This window comes from Podarcis gaigeae (assembly GCF_964106915.1).
Source record: "Podarcis gaigeae genome assembly, chromosome: 1".
Taxonomy (NCBI): Eukaryota; Metazoa; Chordata; class Lepidosauria; order Squamata; family Lacertidae; genus Podarcis; species Podarcis gaigeae.
This window is the reverse complement of record NC_139678.1, coordinates 81,419,133-81,442,286: the sequence shown is the minus strand read 5'-3', so window position 1 is coordinate 81,442,286 and position 23,154 is coordinate 81,419,133. Positions and strand designations below refer to the sequence as shown.

Below are 23,154 nucleotides of genomic sequence, written 5' to 3'. Positions count from 1 at the left end.
CAGGCTCTCTTTTACATAAATCACCACGCCTCTCTTCTTTACTGTGTCTGAGGATATAAATTCCTGACCAAGTCTTTTGTTTATTAACACTTTTCTATGGAGCCTAGTCACATGTGTTTCTTGTAGGCAAATAATGTCCAATTGTTCCTTTTTTAATATATGAAAAATTTTCCTCCTTTTTTCCAGAATATTACAGCCATTTATGTTCCAACTCAACAGTTGCAGAGACATCCTGAATAAATCTGGTTATTTTTCTGGGGGTGGTACCTTGTTCGCTGGGTCTTCAGAATCCAAGGGTGCCGGTGCCTCTGGTGCTCCAGGCCCTGAAGGTAATTCAAGTCCTTTTTGAAGGTCCTCTCCGTACACGTTTAGAAATTTATCTCTATCTTCCAATGTTCTAATTTTAATCTTCTTCCCTCTGAAAGTAAAAGATAGTCCTTGAGGAAAGTCCCACCTGAAGATGATTGAGTTGCTCCTCAGCAGTCTTGCTAGTTCCAAATACTCAGATCTAAGATCCAAAAGTTGTTTAGGAATGTCCTTGTAAATTTCAATTCTTTTGTCCAAAATGACCAGTGACTTTCCGTAATGCAGGCCCAGAATCTTGTCCCTTTCCTCCTTTGATCTCAATGTTATCAAACAGTCTCTGGGTTTGTCTTTCTTTGTAAGTCTTCCAAGCCTGAAAGCTGATACAATTTTAAAGTCTTTTTCTTCTAAGTTCCAGAACTTGGAAAATATTTTGGTCAGGAACTCAGCTAAGTTGTCTTCTTCCACTTCTGGGACCGACCTTATCCTTAAATTAGTCTCCCTGTTCCGTAATTCAATCATAGAGAGGTAGGTCTGGTGTTCTCCTACTTGTTTACTGAGTGGTCTCACCTCTTTTTCTAGCTTTCCAAGTCTTTGGCTGGTATCTTCAGCCAATTTCCGATTTTCACCTGTAGCCTCCTTCAATTCTCCAATTGCTTGTGCATTCTGTGCCACTTGTCCAGTTAATCTATTTAGACATTCTGTGTTTTGGTCAATTTTAAATGTTTGCTCATCAGCTTTTTTATCCAAGGATTCAACTCTCTTATCCAAAGATTCCAATTTTTCATAGATTTTCTCTAAGATAGAAACAGTTGTTCCAGAGGCCATATCTTCCAATTGTAATTCCTCAGTTTCTCCTTCTCCTGCCCTTGGCAGGGATGCAGCTTCTTCCTCAGAAAGTAAAATAGGCACAGACGATCTACGTGGCTGTACGACTGTGGCTAAGGTTGTTTGTCTAGTTCTTACTCTATATTCCTTTTCTTTGGGCTCCTTTTCTTTAGGCTCCTTTTTTCTTGCACCACTCATTCCAAAGTTATCTCAAAGTCAAGGTCAGGCTGAGTTGTTTCCCATGGGAAAGAGACGGCCCAGATGGTAACAGTCAAACAGGAGGCCGGGAAAGAGAAAGTAAAACAATGCCACTGCTGTAAATTCCAAAACCTCTAGGGGGAGCTTAAAAAGTCTTTCGGGAAGAGATCAATTCCAATAAAGTTCATAAAATAAAAATTAATGTCCAGGAACCTTCAAATAGTAAATTTTAGCAGAGTTGGTATTAAATAAACACAATGTCTCAAATAGTGCTTGCTGGTATTCCAAATGATGCCTCAAAGTAGCAATTCCAGACCCCTCAGATTGTTTCCAAGTTTAAATTCAAAGTATCCAAATCTGCAGGCTGACTGCTACAGTTACTCAGGCAGTTCCAGCACCTGGGTTTTTAACTTAAATTGTAATTCCAATAGAAGAAGATGTCACAATCCAAATTAGAAACGCAAAATCCAATGCTTACAGTCCTATTCTGCTTCAAAGGAGGTTCAGTGGGTGCTCAGATCCATTAGGTTAAAAGTTCACTCTCTGCCTCCACTCCTCCTGCTCTTTGCTTTGAAGTTCAGTAGCAGCGGAAGACGGACTTCCTTTTTTTCGTCAATCCGCTTTCAGCCAAATTCCGTTGCTTTTTAAAACTTTAAAATTTTGAAAGTCCTTATTACTCACGGATTGTTGCTTTCTGAAACGTAGATTCCAGGAAGAAAGGTCAGCGCTCACCGGCAACAGCTTCGCGGCTTCGCTCCGTTGACTGCGGAGCGACCCTCAGCGCCGCTACCCCCTCCACGATCCGGAGCCCCTTACGGGGTTCCTTCAACGTTTTGGGGGCAGCTCCTGGCGCCCGCCGGGTCCCAGGACCGCAGGCTTCTGCCGCCTGCGGTTTTCCGGTGTGGGTCTCCGCTTCGCCGTAGCGGACGACCCGTTTCAACGGAGCTTCCCTCTCCTGGTTAGAAGAGGGCAGCCATTACCGTTCGTGCCGCCTCCGGAAGTCTCGTGTGTAAGCAGTTAGCCTTGCCTAGGGTGCAAAATAGCCTGGCAGTGGCAGTGTTTTTTGTTTGTTTGCTTTTTAAAACCTTTTTGCAACTCACTTTAAAAAAGGGGTAACTATGCTCCCGACCCAAAAAAAATCGGAGGCATAAGTTTTCATTTATTTACTTAGGTTGTCTTTTGCAGACATCTCAGCTACTGCAACAGATCCAGTAAGAATGCCTAGGTAACAATCAGTGATCTCAAAAATAGAATTACCATGTTTTTGCAATACAGTGGTACCTCGCAAGACGAATGCCTTGTAAGACAAAAAACTCGCAAGACGAAAGAGTTTTTCGTTTTTTTAGTTGCTTTGTAAGACGAATTTCCCTATGGGCTTGCTTTGCAAGATGAAAACATCTTGCAAGTTTGTTTCCCTTTTCTTAAAACCATTAATACCCAGGGTGCATTGCTTGAAGAGGTGCAGTTGCGACTTGACTTCGAGGAACAACTCATAGCACGCAGTGTGGTAGCCTTTTTTGAGGTTTTTGAAGACTTTGGTGATTTTTGAAGCTTTTCCAAAACTTCTTTTGCAGCCATTTGGTAAGTTAAACTTTTAAAACTTTTTGGGGGGGTTTGGATTTTGGGTTGGGGTGTTTGGAATTCAAGGACTTGGTGTTGGGGAGGGGTTTGCAAGAATCTGGAAGCTTGTGTGTTTTTTTCTGCATTTTTATGATTTTTTGTGACCATTGGGGCACTCTGCTGTTGTTAAAAAAAAAAGATTTCTGGGTTTGGATTTCTGCGTGGTGGGTGGCTGGGGGAATAGTTGAGAAGGGGTTTGCAAGAATCTGGAAGCTTGTGTGTTTTCTAGGAGGTTTGGTGCTTTTGAATTTTTTGGATGTGAAGCACTGTTTTTTTTGGGGGGGGGGTTGTGAAGGTAGGAGCTGTGCTGCCATGGGGCCCAAGAAAACTGCTGCTGCAGAGGCCGGCGAGAGGAAGAAGGAGAAGGTTACGCTGGAAATGAAGAAGGAGATCATCCGGAAGCACGATGGTGGAATGCGTGTGACAGACCTCGCCAGGGAGTACGGGAGGAATCCATTGACCATTGGGACCATCCAGAAGATGAGGGAGAAGATCCTTGTGACTGATGTAGCCACGGGAGTCACCAGGATCGTCAAGAACCGCCCAGCTGTTCTGGAGGAGGTGGAGAAGTTGCTGCTCATCTGGTTAGAAGAGAAGCAGCGTGCAGGGGACACAGTGACTGAGGCCGTCATTTGTGAGAAGGCCAAGGCCTTGCACGCAGACCTCGTCCGGCAACAGCCAGGAACCTCAGGCGAGCCAGAAGTCTTCAAGGCAAGCAGAGGCTGGTTTGACCGGTTCAAGACGAGATCTGGAATCCACAGCGTGGTCAGGCATGGAGAGGCTGCCAGTTCTGATGTTCCTGCAGCTGAAGACTTTGCAGCGGATTTCCTGGAGGTTGTGACGATGGAGGGCTACGTTCCACAGCAGGTCTTCAACTGCAACGAGACCGGGCTGTTTTGGAAGAGGATGCCCAAAAGGACTTTCATCACTCAGGAGGAGGCCAAGTTGCCTGGCCACAAGCCCATGAAGGACCGTCTGACCCTGCTCTTCTGTGCCAACACAAGCAGCGACCTGAAGATCAAGCCCCTGCTGGTGTACCACTCGGAGAACCCACGGGCCTTCAAGAAACACAAGATCAAGAAGGAGCAGCTGAGTGTCATGTGGCGATCCAACAGTAAGGCTTGGGTCACACGTGTGCTGTTTGTGGACTGGGTCAATCTTGCTTTTGGCCCTGCTGTCAAACAGTACCTGCTGGACAACGACCTGCCGCTGAAGGCTTTGCTTCTGATGGACAATGCTCCTGCTCATCCTAAAAGCCTTGAGGAGGACTTGTTGAAGGAGTTCAGCTTCATCAACATCATGTTCCTGCCGCCTAACACCACACCACTGCTCCAGCCGATGGATCAGCAGCTCATCGCCAATTTCAAAAAACTCTACACCAAGGAGCTTTTCAGGCGATGCTTCGAGGTGACTGATTGCACCAACATCACCCTGCGGGAATTCTGGAAGGACCACTTCGACATCGTCACCTGCTTGAAGATGATCACCACGGCCTGGGACGGGATCAACCAGAGAAATTTGAATTGTGCTTGGCGCAGCCTGTGGCCGGACTGTGTGGCACCAAGTGACTCTGATGCACCAGAGTCAACAGTGGTGCAGGACATTGTTTCCTTGGGGAGGACCATGCGCCTGGAGGTCACAGAGGAGGACGTCAATGAGCTGGTGGAGGAGCACGACCACGAGCTGACCACCCAGGACCTGGTCAAACTGCAAGCAGAGGCTGCGCAGGAGCAGGCCTCGCTGGAAAAGGAGGAAGCAACTGAGGAATGGCTGTCCTTCAAAGAACTGGGGGACATTTGCCAGATGTGGAAAGATGTGCAGGCTTTTGCACAGCGGCACCACCCTGACAAGGACCTGACACGTGACCTTGCGAACACTTTTGATAAGAGGGTCATGTCGTCTTTCAGGGAGGTGCTGAAAAGGTGGATGAAGCAGCAGACCATGGACAGGTTCTTCAGCAAGAAGCAAAGAGTGGAAAAGGAACCTTCTTCGAGTTGTCCCCCAGAGTCTTAGAAAATTTATGTACAGTACTGTACACTTTGGTGATTTTTAAATGCTTTTCTGTCATGTTTAGAAACTTAAATTATTGTTCCTTCAATTTTTGAAATGCTCTTTACAGTATGTGTGACTTTAAAGAGCACTTAATAAACTCTTTTTGTACCAAATTTGGCTTTGTTTGGACTTTTTTTGACCATAGGAACGCATTAATTGATTTTCAGTGCATTCCTATGGGAATCCGTGCTTCGCAAGACGAAAAAACTCGCAGAACGAATTAATTTCGTCTTGCGAGGCACCACTGTATGTCCACCCAGGCTATGTGCTATTGCTGCAACTTTTGTTAGATTAATGAATAGAAATAATTACTTTTGTCACCTGCTGGAAGTTCTCAACATTCTTGCTTAGGACATGCATCTCAATATACATTGTAACAATGGGTACCGATCTGAATTTTTTCTGTGGTTTATTTCTGAGGATTAGTGAAGTTGGCGTAACTTTATATAAAAAGAGGCCCCCAATTTGAATTATCTTGACCCACATATGAGTCTTCATCTTAAATATGACCTGGAAGACATGAGTAAATATTATGACCTCCTAGTACTTAATGTAAGGGCCACAGAGAGGGTTACAACAATTAAAACAAAATATTGATAACATTTTAAAGAAATTTACAATCATAGAAATAAGGTGGGTTCTTCGTGTCAGGGGGTGGGGCATGGAACAGGCAACTCCCTTTAATGTTATCCCAGGATATGGGTTTGGATGGGGACATCAGCCAGCAACCAAACTGCTGTGGTGTAGTGGTTAAGAGCGGTGGACTCGTAATCTGGTGAACCAGGTTCTATTCCCTGCTCCTCCACATGCAGCTGCTGGGTGACCTTGGGCTAGTCACACGTCTCTGAAGTCTCTCAGCCTCACTCACCTCACAGAGTGATTGTTAGCCGCTTTGAAACTCCTTCGGGTAGTGATAAAGCGGGATATCAAATCCAAACTCCTCCTCCTCCTCCTCCTCCTCCTCCTCTTCTTCATGAATGAATCTCTACTCCTTACCATGCACTGGGCTGCTGGGGTGCAAAGTCAATGGGCAAAGTTGAAGCCCTTCGTTGTGGGCACCCACAATCTTCAGTGCAAGATGGCACCTATGTTACCATGCCGATCTCTATAAACTGTAACCAGTAAATGTGTGGCGATTTTAAACCCCACCTTGTGTCTGTGTGTAGTTATTTGCTCCCACATACCACACTGTGTTTTGTGCTGAACATAGACATTAAAGAAGTTAATGGATAAATCAAGTATCAGTATAGGCTTAACCATATCTTTTTATTTTAAAAATAATAATTATATTTATTACATTTAGACAAACAACATGCAACAGTTACATAAATTGAGAATTAAAATAAAACAACAGTATATGTGCAAATAAGCATTTTTGAATTTATTAACAGTGTTTTGTTAAATATATATAGTATAATAATTCAGATATGAAATCATGTATAATAATGTGCATGCTTAGATTGTTAACAGTAAAAGGTATTTTGTATCAATAACAATTTTAATTTACAGTGGGACCTTGGTTTTCAAACGTAATCCATTCCAGAATACTGTTCGAGTTCCGAAACTTTGGAAAACTGAGGTGCTAAGGGCAGTTCACAGAAAATTAAGAAAAATAACATGTACACGCAACAGAAAGTGTGTTTGAATACGGAAGCATTTACCATATTTTTCGCCCTATAGGACGCAACGGCCCATAGGACGCACCTAATTTTTGGGGGGGGGAGTAAGGGGGGGAATTATCCTCCCCCCAGCCACAGGGGAAGCCCGAGCTTTTAAAAACGTACCTACCGTAGTTTTTAGAGGAGAAAAGGATATCTGCCCGAAGCGCGGGGCGCTCTGCTTCAGAGTGCCCTGCGCTCAGGGCGGCAGGCTGCTATCCGCCTCGCAGACGTGGGGATACAGGGCATAGCCCGTAACTGGTTGTGCTCTTTTATCTCTGGTCAGGGACAGAGGGTGGCACTAGGGAGGGAAATGTCGTCGCGCCACTCCTTGGTGTGTGGAGTGCCGCAGGGCGCAATTCTCTCCCCGATGCTTTTTAACATCTTTATGCGCCCCCTTGCCCAGATTATCCGGAGCTTTGGGCTGGGCTGTCACCAATATGCTGATGACACTCAGCTCTATCTGCTGATGGATGGCTACAATGACTCGGCCCTGAACACACTGACCAGATGCTTGGAAGCTGTGGCTGGATGGTTTCGTGGGAGCCGATTGAAACTAAATCCTTCGAAGACAGAGGTCCTATGGCTAGGTCGGGATGGCATGGGGATGAGGGACCAACTCCCTTCTCTTGCGGGGGCCCAATTAGTGCCATTGCCTTCCGTTAAGAGTTTGGGTGTAATCCTTGACGCCTCCCTTTCCATGGAGGTGCAGGTTACAGCAACAGCCAAGGCGACATTTTTCCACCTTCGCCGCATCAAGCAGTTGGTCCCTTACCTTTCCCGCCCTGACTTGGCCACAGTGATCCATGCGACGGTCATCTCCAGGCTTGACTACTGTAATTCGCTCTACGTGGGGCTGCCCTTGAAGCTGTCCCAGAAACTCCAGCGGGTACAGAATGCTGCAGCGAGGCTCCTCACGGGGTCTCTGCCATGGGAGCATATTCACCCAGTGCTTTTCAAGCTGCACTGGCTCCCGGTGGAGTACAGGGCCAGATTTAAGGTGCTGCTTTTGACCTTTAAAGCCCTTCACGGCCTAGGACCCTCGTACCTCCGGGACCGCCTCTCCTGGTATGCCCCACGGAGAGCCTCAAGGTCCATAAATAACAACACCCTAGTGGTCCCGGGCCCTAAGGAAGTTAGATTGGCTTCGACCAGAGCCAGGGCCTTTTCAACTCTGGCTCCGGCCTGGTGGAACGCTCTGCCTCATGAGACCAGGGCCCTGCAGGATCTGATTTCTTTCCGCAGGGCCTGTAAGACAGAGTTGTTCCGCCTGGCCTTTGGCTTGGAGCCAGTTTGATTCCCTCCCTCCCCCCCTCTCTCTTTTCCCCCCTTCTTTTCCTTCTCCTCCTGCGATGAGGCTACATTTTAATATTTTAATGTTGTTGTGTTTTATTTTTGTTTTTAAGTTTGTAATCATTCATCTTGTTTTTATTATTGCTTGTAAGCCGCTCTGAGCCCGGCCTTGGCTGGGGAGGGCGGGGTATAAATAAAAAATTATTATTATTATTATTATTATCCGCAGCCTAGGGAGCCCTGCGGGAACTCCCGTGGGCTCCCCAGGCTTGCTGAGAGCTTCCTAAAGCCTGGAGAGCAAGAGGGGTCGGTATGCACCGACCCCTCTCACTCTCCAAGCTTCAGCGAAAGCCTGCATTCGCCACATAGGACGCACACAGATTTCCCCTTCATTTTTGGAGGGGGAAAAGTGCATCTTATGGGTTTTCGGTAATCGAAAACCAAAATGTTCAACTTCCGAGATGTTCAAAAACCGAGGTACCACTGTACAGGGATTTGTAGTTAATAGCTGTATTGTGCGTTCTTTATTTCTAATTTGCAACATATCCTGGAGTCATGGTATCTGTTTGCATTGTAATTAAATATATTTCTACAAATACATTTCCCCAAAACCTTTCAAAACTGTGTATGATCTATCAAGACCTCAGGTTCTTCATAAGCATGTTTATGAGAATAGTTATTTGCATTTCTCAAATCAAAGGAAATGATACAGGCAGACAGTAAAAACACACACCCAGTTTTTCATAATAATCCCATTAATCACTGACAAGCTGAGGCAGCCATTTTGGAGGTTAATGTGGAGGGGCTCTCACCAGAGTGGCAGTGAAAGAGACGGTTTCTTTTACTCTATTTTCTTTCTCATTCTCCCCTTCGCATGTTTATAATTAGAGCTGTGGAGACTCCTGCTGCCACAGCTTTAATTTTAAATGCTGAAGTGGAAACGATGACCCTCCACTGTCCTCACATGTAGCAGCTGTATTTAAAAAATATTTTAAAAGGAAAAAACACATCTTGCTGCCTCACTCTACCCAAGGCATGACTCCCCTATTGGGGAAGTGAGGGAATCAAGCCCATTTTTAATAGCTGTTGCCAGTCAGGGATGCTGTTCTTAACAGAATGCCACAAAATGTTACGAAGAGGTGTCATTTTGAAGGGATCTTGAAATGGTAGCCAGCTACATGATGAGTCCCTACCACCACCACCAAACTTTGCCCTTCTCGTCGGAGAAAGTCATATATGGGGTGGGGAGTGTAATGGCCATAGCATTAGTTGGTAGGTTTCTAAGATGGGTTTCCCCTATTGTTCAACAAAAGCACATAACACACAATCGGGGGAATGTACAGTGAACTAGTGCATTGCATGAAGATTTTTGATACAACACATTTCAGTACAAAAAAATGTACCAAAGCAGGCCTGAACATTGTCTAAAGCATTAAACATCGGTAGATAAATCAGTGCAAGACTTTGGAGAGTACGTGGTAAGTGTTGACTGACAATTAACCGAAGAGCCTTCAAGTGCTTAATACACTTCTAATATTTTGAGCATATCAGTGGTAGAATATGAGCATGCATTCATGTCTCATATGAGGAACTTGGTATTCCTATAATCATCTAGTGTGAGTTTTTGTTGGCCCTCCACTACAGGTTGAGCAAGAAGATTTTGTCAGATGGACGATTGAGGAAGGGACATTGCCATGCTGGCAGCACTTCCGTTTTCTTCCTGTGGTGATGATTTACACACATCCACCGAGGAATTGCACACAATAGGACCCTCCCTTTTCCTGTGACAGTAAATTTATTTTCACTGTTTTCAATACTGATTTTTAAATTGTTGGGACCTACCCTGGACTGGCTACTGAAGAGCAGGTGAAAAGCTTAATAAGAACATAAACAAAACAAGGAGAATAGCTTTAAAAAGCATTTTGAAGATATGTCATGTGTAATATTAAATCTGAATGTTCTTTGACTATCATAACTGTAATGGGGTATGGGGTTGCTTATGCGTAAGGCGCAAACTGCTCCGAACTGAGTAGTTTGGTTAAAACTTGCCCCCAGGCTGGACAGTCAGTACACCGTGACTGTATCAATCACTGGCAGAATCCGTCAGTGGGCGTTTCCTGAATTTCTTCCAACATAGAAGTTCTTTCACACCCAATCGCCGCCTGCCTTCTCTGCGTGAAAACCTTTCTGCGCAGAGTGGGCGTCCCCAGAGGAGGTCCCGTGCTCTCCCCGCTGGCTTCACTGGAAGAGTCCTGGAGCCTTCTCTCCGAAGCTCCCTCAGACTCCCCTTTCTCCCTGGCGTCACGTCTATTTCCTTCCCCAGCGGAAGCTTCCTCTCTCTCCTTGCTGGTTCCCTCTCCAGCATCATTATGGAGCCTCACCACCACCCTTGGCTCCGATGGCAGTTTCCTGACAATAACTCTTATCTGTACGTACAAATGTAATTGAGAACTACAGTGATTTCAACAAGTTTATAAGGAAAGGACATTGCCATGCTGACAGTACTTCCTGTTTCTTCCAGTACCTGAGGAATTACACACAATAGAACCGTCCTTTTTCCTGTGACAGTAAGTTATTTTATGTGTTTTTAATACTGATTTGAAAAGCTGCTGAAAAGTCAGTAAACACTCCAAATAAACATCTGCACTTGAGTTTTACATATTTATGTACCAGATGGGAAAGTACAAAGCAGTGAGAGGTAGTTGAGTGATTACAACATAAACCCTCCTGTTCTTCTGCTATCATCTCACTAGACTCAAGCCAATAATGTGATTTACTTAACAAGTATTTGTTATATATTTTCAATGAGATGTGCAACAAACTAATAGGGCGATAATTGGCTGATTTGCTAGGATCATCTTTCTGAAATATAGAAATGACTATACGAATATTCCATTGAGGGGGAAAGTGACTGCTAATATTAATTTCTGTAAATAGAGCTGCTAGGATAGAGATCCATCAATAGAGGGCTGCTTTATACAGTGGTGGACCTACATTTTGGGGGCCCTGAAGCTTGAACTGTTATGGGGACCCCTTTGCAACTAGCAACGAGGTCTGGGTAACCCCTGTTATCTTCTTCAATGGGGTTGTTGCATGACAGATCACCACACCTTTACAACATATGTGCTACTGACTCTCAAATTTTAGGATTGTTGAAATATATGCAACAAAAAAATAATAAATTTAAGTCATGCAACTCAAATTGGGTCAACTAGACCCCAAAATTTTAAGCAATGTGGACTAAAGTCACTTCTGGGAATTAGGGCCCCTATTTCCCCTCTGGAATTAGGGGCCCTAAATTAAGATTCATTAGTTTTATAGAAGATCTGCCTCTGGCTTTATACACTTCTCCAATTATTCCCTCTTCCCCAGGTGCCTTCCCATTTTTAGAGTATAAATTATTACACACTCTATCACTCTCTATCAAGGTTTTATTGGAGCAAAGGAGGTAGACATATTCCCCCAGCCCTCAAAATTTTTGAAGCCAAAGACTTCTCACAAATCTGTTATGGTGCAGAAATATGGGACACTCTTCAAAAAAACAAATCTGGAAATTCTCCAGAATAAATATCTTACTGCTATTTTTGAGCTCTCCAAAGGGAACTGAATCTTCCATGCTTTGTTTGGAAGGTGGTCTTGGTTCTGTGAAGGCTGGAGTATGTATCCTTGCCCTTCGATATTGCATAGTCTCCAACCGCCCTGAAAATGCTGGAACTCTAACGAAAACCCTTAAGCCATTATTGTTTCTCATTTTGTCACACAGAGGTCTGAATTCCCAAGGGGTCTTCACTTCAGTACAGCATTTCAACGTGTTACTGGAAGTTCTGATCTGTGCTTCAGTCTAACACATTCTACCCCATGCAATATGGTAGCACTTCCTGTTGTTATGAAAACAAGATCTGGGTCATTTGAATGCCCCAAAGAAAGTCTTCCACCATTCCCCCATATCTCAGTCAGTGGGTCCCCTATAAATAAAACGGTGGGTGAAAGAGTGAAGGGAGTGGGGCCTTTCACAAGACTGCTGTCTGGCTGCGAGGGGCATTGAGGGGTTGTGGGTACTGACTAGCAGTCATTATGGTTGCTTGGTTCTGGCTTGCTTTGTTCGGCTGCTGCATCTGCAGTGAAAGCTGAAGGATGTCCGAAGTTCCATCGTCGAGTGCCGAGGTGCTGACCCTGTGGGAGAAAGTGGCTGTGCTGGAGGCAGAGCTAGGCACCTGCCAGGGCCATCTGAACTGGGGGAAGAAGCTATGCCTCAAAGGTCAGGGGGATAAGGCCCATTTTAGTAATTTCTGCTTTCAATGAGATGCTGAGTCTTAACATTAGAGCAGTCCCATCTTGGAATCAAGAAATGCTTCAAGTTATTGAGCGAATACGGCCACTCTTTGGACATTCTGAATTCGTTAGGCTTTGAGATGGCATCTCACCACATGAAATCTCACATTTCAAAGCATGGTTTTTATGCTGATCACACTTCTGCCTGGCTGTCTAAATGTGCCACTTTGTATGCCAAGCTTCCCATTTAGACTCCGTGCCCGCACTAAGTAACCAACATCACAAATATCAAATGAAGAAAATACTTTGCAGCTCTACGGCTTCAGTCAATCCACTCTGCCATAGTTGAAGGACACTGTTCCTATTAAGAGAGAGTTTGCTCATATCGAGGAAATGTGCCTGAAGACTTACCCAAAGACTTAGTGGTTTGCCTTAATCTACATAAATTTAAGAGCAGTCTTGTTTAAAGATTTAAATCTCCAAATAGACAGATCAATTGGATACTTAATTAACTTTTTATCAGGGGATGAGTCCCCTATACCTCTAAAAAATGTGACCTGTTTTGCCTTTAGAGCAGCAATTTTAAGGAGAAACATTTGTGGAGATGATAAGTTCTTCAGGGGAGCAAACTCTTTTCTGAGCAAATGCTTGGTTTAAATAATTATTTTAACTGTGTAATGTATTCTTTTCTATGTTCATTCTGTTTTATGTATTTTTCTTTTTTATAATGGCTTCAGCTAGACAAAATAAAGTACAATGGTACCTCAGGTTACATACTCCACTAACCTAGAAATATTACCTCGGGTTAAGAACTTTGTTTCAGGATGAGAACAGAAATCATGCTCTGACGGCGTGGCAGCAGCAGGAGGCCCCATTAGCTAAAGTGGTGCTTCAGGTTAAGAACAGTTTCAGGTTAAGAACGGACCTCCGGAATGAATTAAGTACTTAAAACCTGAGGTACCACTGTAATAATAATAGTGATGATGATTTTTAAATTGTTGCAACTCACCCTGGACCTGCTGCTGAAGGGCAGGTAAAAATTATAATAAGAACATCAGCAAATGAGGGAAATATATTTAAAAAGCGTTTTTGAAGGTATGCCATGTGTAACATTAGACCTGAATAATAGCTGACTTAATTTACTATAACTATCTGTAGTTACAAATTGAAGATTACAGCAATATCAGGCTTATTGCAATATTAGGCTTATTGCACTAATGCAAGTTTGCAAATACTTGGTTGGTTGGATAAACCACATCCTAAAAAGAGTAACTTGAAACAACTCCATTCTACTTCCTATTTTCCAACAATAAGCACTGTTTTCATTATCGCTTTGTAGAGAGATTATCAGGCTGAGAACAAGCATATCAGGGAGTGTAATGTGCTTAGATGTGAGCTAAGGTATTTGGGGAGAGTAGTTAATCTGATCCAAGGCTCAGATCTGAAAGACTTGAAGGAATAACCAAGTGCTTCTGAGCATGTGCAGAGGGATTTCCCTTCACTGCTGAATAACCAGAACCTTTTCAAAGAACTGAAGGTACATCTGACCTTATTGGAGTTTGTGGAAGGTTTGAATTTTACACTACTTTTGTGTGTTTACTAGAGTTGGTCCTAACAGTGCTGGATAAGTATTTAATGGTCTGCTTCTAGCAGCAAAACCTTTTGAGCTGACCCTGATTCTCATATTATGGAAAGGTGTTGGGCCAGCCTTGTTAACAGTCAAGAGTTTTGCTGTGGGTTTCAGATTTCAAGAGCAGACTCTCTCACTGAAGTCAGAACTGTGCACTAGAGATTATGGTGAAAACACCTCTCATCTTGACTCCAGCTCTACACAGCTAGAAGACTGGAAGCTAAGGTTGATGTCTTAACAGACTCCATGATCAATAATGATGTGCAATTTCACAAATTGTGCTTTCTTATGACTCCATGTACCCACAAATTTCCTTGGTCCATCTGCCTAAATCCAGATGTGGAGGGTGAAATGTAGATACCCTATGGTTTGTTGTTGTTGTTTTTTTATCCTGCATTGACTTATGAAATGTTGATGGTCCTAATGAAAGATTATCTCTATCCAAAAATTTTAAGTCATTGGCTCTGCAGGCCTCACTTTTATAAGCTATAGGATTGTGAAGCTTATCATGGCAAGGGTGTTATTTTTGTTTGCCAATTGCCTTAACTAAAGGGTACTACCGTGTCCCTTTAATATTTTAGGAAATTGAGGCTGAAATTTTCATCCCCCACCCCAAATGGGTTGCATTTTGCAGATATCTCAGCTATGGCAACAGATCCAGTGATCAAGTCTAATGGAACAGTAGTGTTGATTCCCTCTGATGGTGCTATCCAAGCAGGTGAGGATTTCCCTGGACTTCAACCAGCAGGGACAGTGCAATGTATACAAAATGTAGGTCAACAGCCTGGAGATTCCAACAACGAACAGATTCAAGAAGATTTGTTGAAGAAACTCCATAAAATAGAGATCAAGACTCTGGGGGTAAGTTTCTTTGATATGTTCAGGTCCATGGAATGGTGGTACTTTCCTGCCAAGAGTGTAGGAAGGACTAAATTGATTCATGGGGGTATCTTACCAGGGTACTACCAGACAAAGATTCAACCAGATTATCCTCTGGTCCAATGTGACTTTGTTAGTGATATTTCAATACTTTCGGTCCTCACTGACTGCCTGGCCAACTGATTCAAACATACAGAGGAGCAGTGAAATTTTCAGGGTAATTCCTGATGAGACTGGGTTCTGAAAACTGATAGTCCAAGGCACCCATTATATTCACCATGTGAAAGTTGTATCTGTCGAGTTTTCGAGGCCAAGAGAGAGCTGGAGTTGATAGAAATAACATCTGGAGGTTTCTCGTATCTCTCTTGTTATCTGTCTTTATGCCTCTTCTTAGCAGGAGTGGGGAGGGAGAAGAGCAGAGCAAATCTTCAATCCCATGGTAGAGTTGCCATATTTCAAAAAGTGAAAATCCAAAGCTTTTTTTGGCAAAGTTGTTGAGCTTTTTGAGGGCCGAATCTGGACGTATGGCAGCCCTGTTCCATGGACACTTACTTACTCAGCATTAGGGATTTCCAGTGGCTGCCCCAGGCTTCAGAAACTTCTTACATGTTGGAATCCAGAAATCCACCACAATCACACCTTTTTGGAAAGCTGTTTTAAGCAGCTTTTAGAGGGGATTTCTTACTTTTCCTTTTTTTTATTAATAAAATGTGCTTCAGAGCAAGTGTGGTTAAACTGTGGTTCTTGAGAGGCTGTTGGACCCCAATTCCTACCATACTTGACCATTGACCATGGGGGCTGATGGGCGTTGGGGACCCGCAATATCTGAAGGGCAGCAGAATTTTTATAGAATACCCAGGAGTTTCAAGAATGTTGTTTTGTTCTGTCACAGTTGATGTACTCTTGTTTTAATATGTAAGCCACCTTGGAGGGGAATGTTTGATCTTGTCTGTACTTTTTTCTCACAGGCTATCCAGGTCATGCTGGGACTGATCTACATTAGCTTGGGGACAATTGTAATTGTTCATTTTCAACGATACTACAAACTTTTCACTTCTATTATAGGCTATCCATTCTGGAGTGGAATATTTGTAAGTATTACTTGCCTTTGAGAATGAAGTTTGTTTCAGTGCCCATGGTTCTGTGACTTTAAACCTTGAGGAAGAGATCCAGATTAGAATGGCTATTTGGCTTTTTGGGTGCAGATGCCTAACAGCAGGGAAAATAAGACACTGTCACCCTTTGCTTTATTTCTGCAAAATGGAATTGTCATAGAATTATTATGAAGTGAAAGGAAAGGAAATAATGTGTCATGCCCTGAGTTCTAAAAAAAAAAGACAGAAATGCATGTATATGTTATATACAAGTTCTCATCTGTCTTCAGAGGTGATTCAGTTAACGATTTGCCCATAAGGGAAAAGAATGACCGCTACCCACATCAAATGGGAGGCGCATATTGTGTAGCCGTGTGCAGACCTCCCCCCCCCCCGATCCCATGCGGCTCCCAGCAGTACAGCCTCAATTCAGCCCCCCCCCCAGCTGGACACCTGGAGGTAGCCACCTACCTCTGCCAGTTAACCAGTCCCAGCTGGGGAGGCATTGCCAGGAGAGAGTTGGCCAGGTAAGGGGAGGGAGCGCCCTGCCCACACTCACTATTGTGGGTGGAACTTACCTGGGAGTTTTCAGTTGGCTCCAGAGCTTCTCCCACCCTGCCCTCCCTCAGTTAAGGCTTCTTTTGCAGGTTAACCTCTTCTTCACAGGTACGCAGGCACTGCTAAGTTATGGTCGGTGTTGAAGGGCTGGAAAGGAATTTTCCTGCATTGGCAGGTTTTGCCTTCCCCGTATCAAAACGTCTCAACTTTGGCGGTTTCAGGCCTTGGGCGGAATCCTTTAGTCTATCTTCCGTAAATGAGGGGGGGGCATGAAATGGTGACCCATCCCCCCCTGTGGTGGCGATCCCAGGGTTCCCCATTAAAGGGGTTGTTTTGAGGGGAGGCATAGGCCATACGCCAATAAATTGTCATTGCTCTCCCCTGCTATGGTGGTGAAATGGAGGGCAGGCTCTCTGCTTGAACAGACGTTCTCCAGAGCCAGCTCAATCCCCACACATTCTGGATAATGCTGATGTTCCTTGGATCCCTGGCCAGGGGAGGGGTAAACACCCAATGCCTAAGCCAAGGTCTCCCTACATTTGAAGCTTTAAGAAAGTTGTGGCCAAATTTTAATCCCATAACATGTTGTCTTGAGTCATTATTCCACTTGGGTGTCACCCAGGGTTGGGGGGTCTCCGCCTGTCCGCACAATATACTATCACCTGACATCGTTATACCATAGTACTATGTAGTTGGAAGTAGATTGATTTTCCTGCAGCAAAATGCATTTTCTTCTTTTTCTTTTGGATAGTTCATTTTTTCTGGATCACTGTCTGTGGCAGCTGAGAAATACCCAAACAAAGCCTTGGTGAGATGTGGAATGTTTTCTCTTTCTTCTTCCCTTCTTCTCCATTCTAACTCTTAATTCCATGAACCTTTATTCCAAGGGGGTGGGGGTGGGGTAGGGTATTGGGAATCTGGCAACACGGGGCAGACGCTTTATTCCCTGAACACCAGGTTACTTATGAGACAGAAGGGTCTATTGGCTTGGCCTTTGCTGCTCTGCAGTGTGAACTAGATAATGTCCACAGAGGAATAGTACAGCTCACCAGCAAATCAGGTTAGGAATCAAGGGTAGAGGGGTGCTGAATTTAAGGCAGTTAAGTTTTTTGTTGGTAAACTCATTCTCTCTCTCTCTCTCTCTCTCTCTCTCTCTCTCTCTCTCTCTCAGGTTATGTCCAGTGTGAGAATGAACATCACTAGTGCTATAATGGCCACAATTGGCATCATTCTATATGCAATGGAGATAGATATAAATAATAAAAGAGATTATAGTGATTCTGAAGGCTTTTTTCTGCAGGTAAGTTAACAAGTAAATATAAGTATGAAAAACATTGACTTTACAGGCAACATCCAGTAATGAGAGCGTGTGTCAATGGGAAGGACTCATGCACCTACCTTGAGCTTTGCTTCCTGTTTTCAAAGCACAAGTTCCTACAGCAAAGGAGACCAGCCACTGCTTAGTTTGAAAGACAGCTTGTCTCTGAGGCAGTGGGGAATACTGTGGAGAAAACACCAAGTAAAGTTGAAACTTCCTGTGTGGTTCTTTTGACCATGCATGTCCTTTCTTTGCATTTTGGGTTGTGCCTTTAGAAATGTGGAATTCTGGCAAACTTGTGAGTCTGGGAGAAATTTCTGCACTTTCAGCACATCAGATATTTGTTCTATTTCAGCTAAGAGTCAGTGGATTAACCTATAGGTAAAGGTAAAGGTACCCCTGACTGTTAGGTCCAGTCATGGATGACTCGGGGGTTGTGCGCTCATCTCGCTCTATAGGCCGAGGGAGCCGGCGTTTGTCTGCAGACAGCTTCCGGATCATGTGGCCAGCATGACTAAGCCACTTCTGGCGAACCAGAGCAGCACACGGAAATGCCGTTTACCTTCCCTCTGGAGTGGTACCTATTTATCTACTTGCACTTTGACGTGCTTTCGAACTGCTAGGTTGGCAGGAGCAGGGACTGAGCAACGGGAGCTCACCCCGTCACGGGGATTCAAACCACCGACCTTCTGATTGGCAAGCCCTAGGCTCGTGGTTTAACCCACAGTGCTAGCCACTTTATTTGGCACTTCAATGCCTCCTTCATTGAGTGCAACTCCAGTTCTCAGAACCATCCTAACATCATATGGTTGGATGCCATTGTTGGGTGCCTTGGTATATTAAAGGCATGTTTTCTTGCATTTATTAGCCTATAATACCTGAAACTTTTCGGTGTAACACCAACCGTGTTGGTGGAGCATAGATCTCCAAACCAACTACTGTAATGGGATTCAAAGGCACCTCTTGAATGGGCCATTGCTCAGGCATTTGTCACCTTTGTGCAAGGGATGTGGGACAGGTTTGGCCAAGGTGTGGCCTTCCAGATGTCCTTGGACTCCAATTCCCATCAGCCCCACTCTGCATGCCCAACAGTCAAGCTGTGAGGGAAGATGTCATCCAGCAACATCCAGTGGACCAAAGGTTAGCCAACCCAATACAGCTGAAGGATGGCAAAGATGTTCGCAATGAAGATTACTACCAACATTGTTAGTAGGGGGTGAAGGAAAGAATCATGTACACTAGTGTTCACATGCCATTTCAACAGAGAATGCGATTGTGCTTGTCCTCCAAAGCTGTGATGGACTCCTTCCATTTAATCTGGTTCTGAAATAATGTGTAGTTCGCTACGCTGTTCTGCAGGATGCTAGTCAATGGCAGGCCCTTGGGTTTTAAAAGCATTTGAGTCAAATGCCAAGGGAGGGTTGCCATGCACATGGGCTCCTTAGATTGCTCTTGTCTTTAGTAGATCCATAATACAGTCAAACCTCAGTTGTCAAATCTGAGGTTTGACTGTACAGCTGATTTAGCAATGTAGTACAATGTAATACAATGTCATGCGGTGTAAAATGAATTAACAAGAATGTGTCATATTCCAGATTAAGAGCCTTTGCGTATTTTTAGCTTCATGTGTGTGTTCCAAGTATAGCAGACTATCAAATCTTGTCAGGTGTGCGTTTTCCACTTTAATCAAACGGATCAGAGTTGTCACCACCTCACTGTCCCCAACTGTTCCCAAGCTGCTTTTTAAGAGTAGGTTGTAGGGCAGGACGTAATTCAATGCTACAACTGGACAAATTTGTAGGAGGGACAAGTGCATAATGCAATTCATGGTTCTCTGCTGTGTAGTCTGCAGGTACTGCTCTCGCTGTCCTTCTCCTCTTGCTCACCATGCTGGAGTTTGCCATCACTGTTTCCTTAGCACATCTTGGGATGAAGGCAGCCAGCAACAACATGGTAAGTATTTCAATACCTTTTTTTAAGTTTTAAGAGGAACATTCTTAAAAGTCCAAGGAGAAGATGGTACGGAGAATATATTTATTTGTGGATATGAATAGTCTCCTTCAGTCTATAAGGGGTATTCCGTCATAGATGCTGGGTCTGGATCCTGAGTCTATTGCAGCCTAGAATGGCTTTCTTCAACACTGGGCCCCCAGATGTTGGTGAACTTTGACTCTCATCATCCATGGCTACAGGCTATTTTGAGGACATTTTTTGTCTTGTTCAAGCAACTCATTTATTCTGCACTTATTTCTCATTTCCCACAAGTAGACAGCAAGTCTTCTCTCAAGGTTACCCTTCTTGTTCATAAGATTATAGTTTCTCCTCAACCGAAACCAACAGTTTTGTACATGGGGAGGTGTGATTCTCTATGAGAAGATGCGTTCATTTCAGTTTTGATTTCTGAATCAGTCCCCATTAGGTGTGGGAGAGAAGTTTGGTTTGGTTCATATGTTAATGTGAACCTTCCTAACTCACACTTCATGAAAGCCCTGGGCTGCAGTGGTATTTTTCTAGAAAAAGAGGTGCCGGAACTCACCATGAACAGCAACCTTGTCCTTTTATCATGACAATGGTGCCCACCTGAGAGGTGCTGTTCTTCAAAATTTGTAGATCTCTAAGTGTTATGTAGTTCTCCTACCAAAATAATGTGAATATTAATGGGATGTGCATACGAAAAGGCCTATGAAAATGACATATAAACATGCATTATATGAGGGCTAATTGCTTGCAAAAATGTTCTTATAAGGGTAGATGCACAATAAAATGCTGAGGGCCTTTTTAAAACAAATTGGTACCTCGTGTGGAAATGTGCAGGGACAGCCAACATGGTGCCTCAGATATTTTTGGACTCCACATCAACCTGATTATTGGTCATGTTTGCTGGGACTGATGGGAGTTGGAGCTCCTGGTCCAGTGTAACCAGAATTGGTTCTCCAGTCTTTTCTAGTGCTGCTACCTGTAATATTTCTAACTGGGTTGAATCTAAGACCTTCTCTAGATTCAAAATATGTGTGGTACCACTGACCCCCTCTTTTTAGCTAATAGGAACTATGTTGTAACCTCAGTCAGACCCTAAATGCTGTAAAAATGATGCATAACTTAATTATTAGGACACAAAGCATCACTTAATTATTAGGACACATATCATCACAATTGCCTTCCAGTCATGCCGTAACGTAGTTTTAAAAATTGTTCCACATAATCAAGCCGGCTCAGGCCCTTAGCAGTAAGAATCCTTTGGATTATTCCAACATGTTTGGTCATTCAGGCCTAAAAGAAGGGAGACCAGTAAGAGTTCTAATACACCGGAAGAATGAAGGGAAATTGTTTTAATAAATATTGCTGTGATGAATATTGCAGGAAATGATGCTAGGATGAAAACAAAGATGATAACAATGAATAAATTTCATATGTATTATTTTACTGTTGTTAGCCACTCTGAGCCTGGCTTCGGCTGGGGAGGGCGGGATATAAATAAAATTTTATTTATTATTATTATTATATAGTAAACTTATTTTGTGTGTCTCTCAGGCCACAACTGTATCGCCACCCCCTGTCTTCAAACAAGATGTAAGTCCCACTGAAGGGAATCCTGATCCTCCAGCCAATAACAACAATGCATAGTCTTCCCTCAAACCCTTGTGAAGAGGCTAAGATAGAGGTTTTCATTGCTATCTCACTAGCAACCCAGCAATCTCAAAAATACAACAATTTCCTAACATTCTTTGTCATCTGCCCATCTAGGCTATGTGCTGTGGCTGCAACTTTGGTATAGGATATTGACAGGGAGAGTAGAACTCCCAAATGGAAGGGACAGATCCCTGAACCCCGACTTGGGTTCTGCTTACATCAGGACAGGCATATCCTTCCCTTCTCTCTTTCACTTTACTTTTAGTGCACGGCTGTGGCAAATGGCTGCACCTGCCCCTCAGGCTTTCGGATTGTTTGGGATCATTTTATTCTCCTAATTAAGGTCTGTGTGCTGTATGATTTGCTGCATGCTTAAATTTGTAACCTTGCTATCTGAAATAGCACCCATATACTAATGTCACTTTCATTTCATGTAATAAACCAATCTTTCTTTATTCCTCTGATGTGTGATTGGGCATAAGATCAAGGGCAGAAATACATGTTCATAATGCACAGGATTAAGCCGCTTCTGGTGAACCAGAGCAGCACACGGAAACGCCGTTTACCTTCCCGCCGGAGTGGTACCTATTTATCTACTTGCACTTCGTGCTTTCAAACTGCTAGGTTGGCAGGAGCAGGGACTGAGGAACGGGAACTCACCCTGTTGCGGGGTTTCGAACCGCCGACCTTCTGATTGGCAAGCTCTAGGCTCAGTGGTTTAACCCACAGTACCACCCGTGTCCCATAGTGACAGGTAAAACTTTCTTTTCTGTGTTTGGGGAACAATCCCTTCCAGAACATGTGAAGTGCAAAATAGTAAAAGAGGATATGCTATTGAAGACAGCAGCTATTACTGTTTAGAGTTGTTTACTAAAAGCTACGATAATTATTTTTAGTCATTCCGTTTCTATTTTTTTTTGTAAAATATTTATTAAAGATTTTAGACATTATAATCACCAAACACATATAAAACCATCACCAGGATACAGTAAACAAAAAAAAAGAAAAAAAAGATACAAATTAACACATTATACAAAAAGCATACCACAACAGAATCAAGTAATTAATAACCATATTTTCTTTGCTTTTTGGACTTCCTCACATCTCTCGTTCCTGTGTTCCTAATTTATAAAACTTTAAACAGCAATTTATCACCTTGTTTCGATTCTTATTTTGTAATTTTCCAATATTTTGTCCCTGACTTTAAATACTTTTATCTAGAGCTTAAATACTTAATTTAGACATAATATTTATCCAAAATTTATCTTTTTCTCAAATTTCGCTTATTCTCATATTCCTTTCAACTAGCTTGGTGGTGCCATGTTGTTTTCAGTGACTAAAAAAAAAACAAATAGTCATTCCGTTTCTAATCTGCTTTATATTTTTAAGGGAGGGGGAATCTCAAAGTGGTTTACAACCTGTATTAAAACATCAAATAAAACAATCCAGAACAAAACATGACAGAAAAAGTCAAATATGAGTATACATTTGAAGTAACATAATTAACAGGAACCTAAAATGTTGTCATAAAGACTTCAAAGTAAAACATTACAAAGGTCAACTACAGAAGGCACATATAACACCAGAAGAAACATTACTAGATATGATATGCATAGCAGCAGATGTCTAGAAACAGTAAAAGAACTTCCTTATGTTGCAATATTGTACAAAGTATATCTACTGCATAGCTTATCTCTCCCTCATCCCCATCCCTTGATAAACATGAAAGACACCTTGGGTCAAAATCTAAACTCCAAGTCCTACCCTTGGACTGGGGGTTTTCCACAGGAAATTGGTGTGTTTCCTGAATTGTTTGTTTTC

The 23,154-nt window shown here is 43.2% G+C and overlaps 1 protein-coding gene across 4 annotated transcripts; it reads left to right on the top strand.

Moving 5' to 3' along the window:
- The first annotated feature begins 12,049 nt into the window (after positions 1-12,049).
- On the top strand, positions 12,050-21,788 carry LOC310825837 (membrane-spanning 4-domains subfamily A member 4D-like). 4 transcript variants are annotated; one of them, XM_083699656.1, is made up of 7 exons: positions 12,050-12,210; positions 14,489-14,715; positions 15,702-15,824; positions 17,137-17,193; positions 17,557-17,685; positions 19,549-19,656; positions 21,235-21,788. In XM_083699656.1, exons 1-7 carry the CDS (start codon positions 12,087-12,089, stop codon positions 21,325-21,327), a joined length of 861 nt encoding a protein of 286 aa, XP_083555782.1. In that variant the 5' UTR covers positions 12,050-12,086; the 3' UTR covers positions 21,328-21,788. The 4 variants fall into 4 exon arrangements, with proteins under 4 accessions (XP_083555782.1, XP_083555785.1, XP_083555783.1 ...); XM_083699659.1 differs by lacking the exon at positions 12,050-12,210 and adding an exon at positions 13,569-13,761; XM_083699657.1 differs by lacking the exon at positions 12,050-12,210 and adding an exon at positions 13,569-13,761 and having other exon boundaries at positions 14,436-14,715.
- The last annotated feature ends 1,366 nt before the right edge of the window (positions 21,789-23,154 follow it).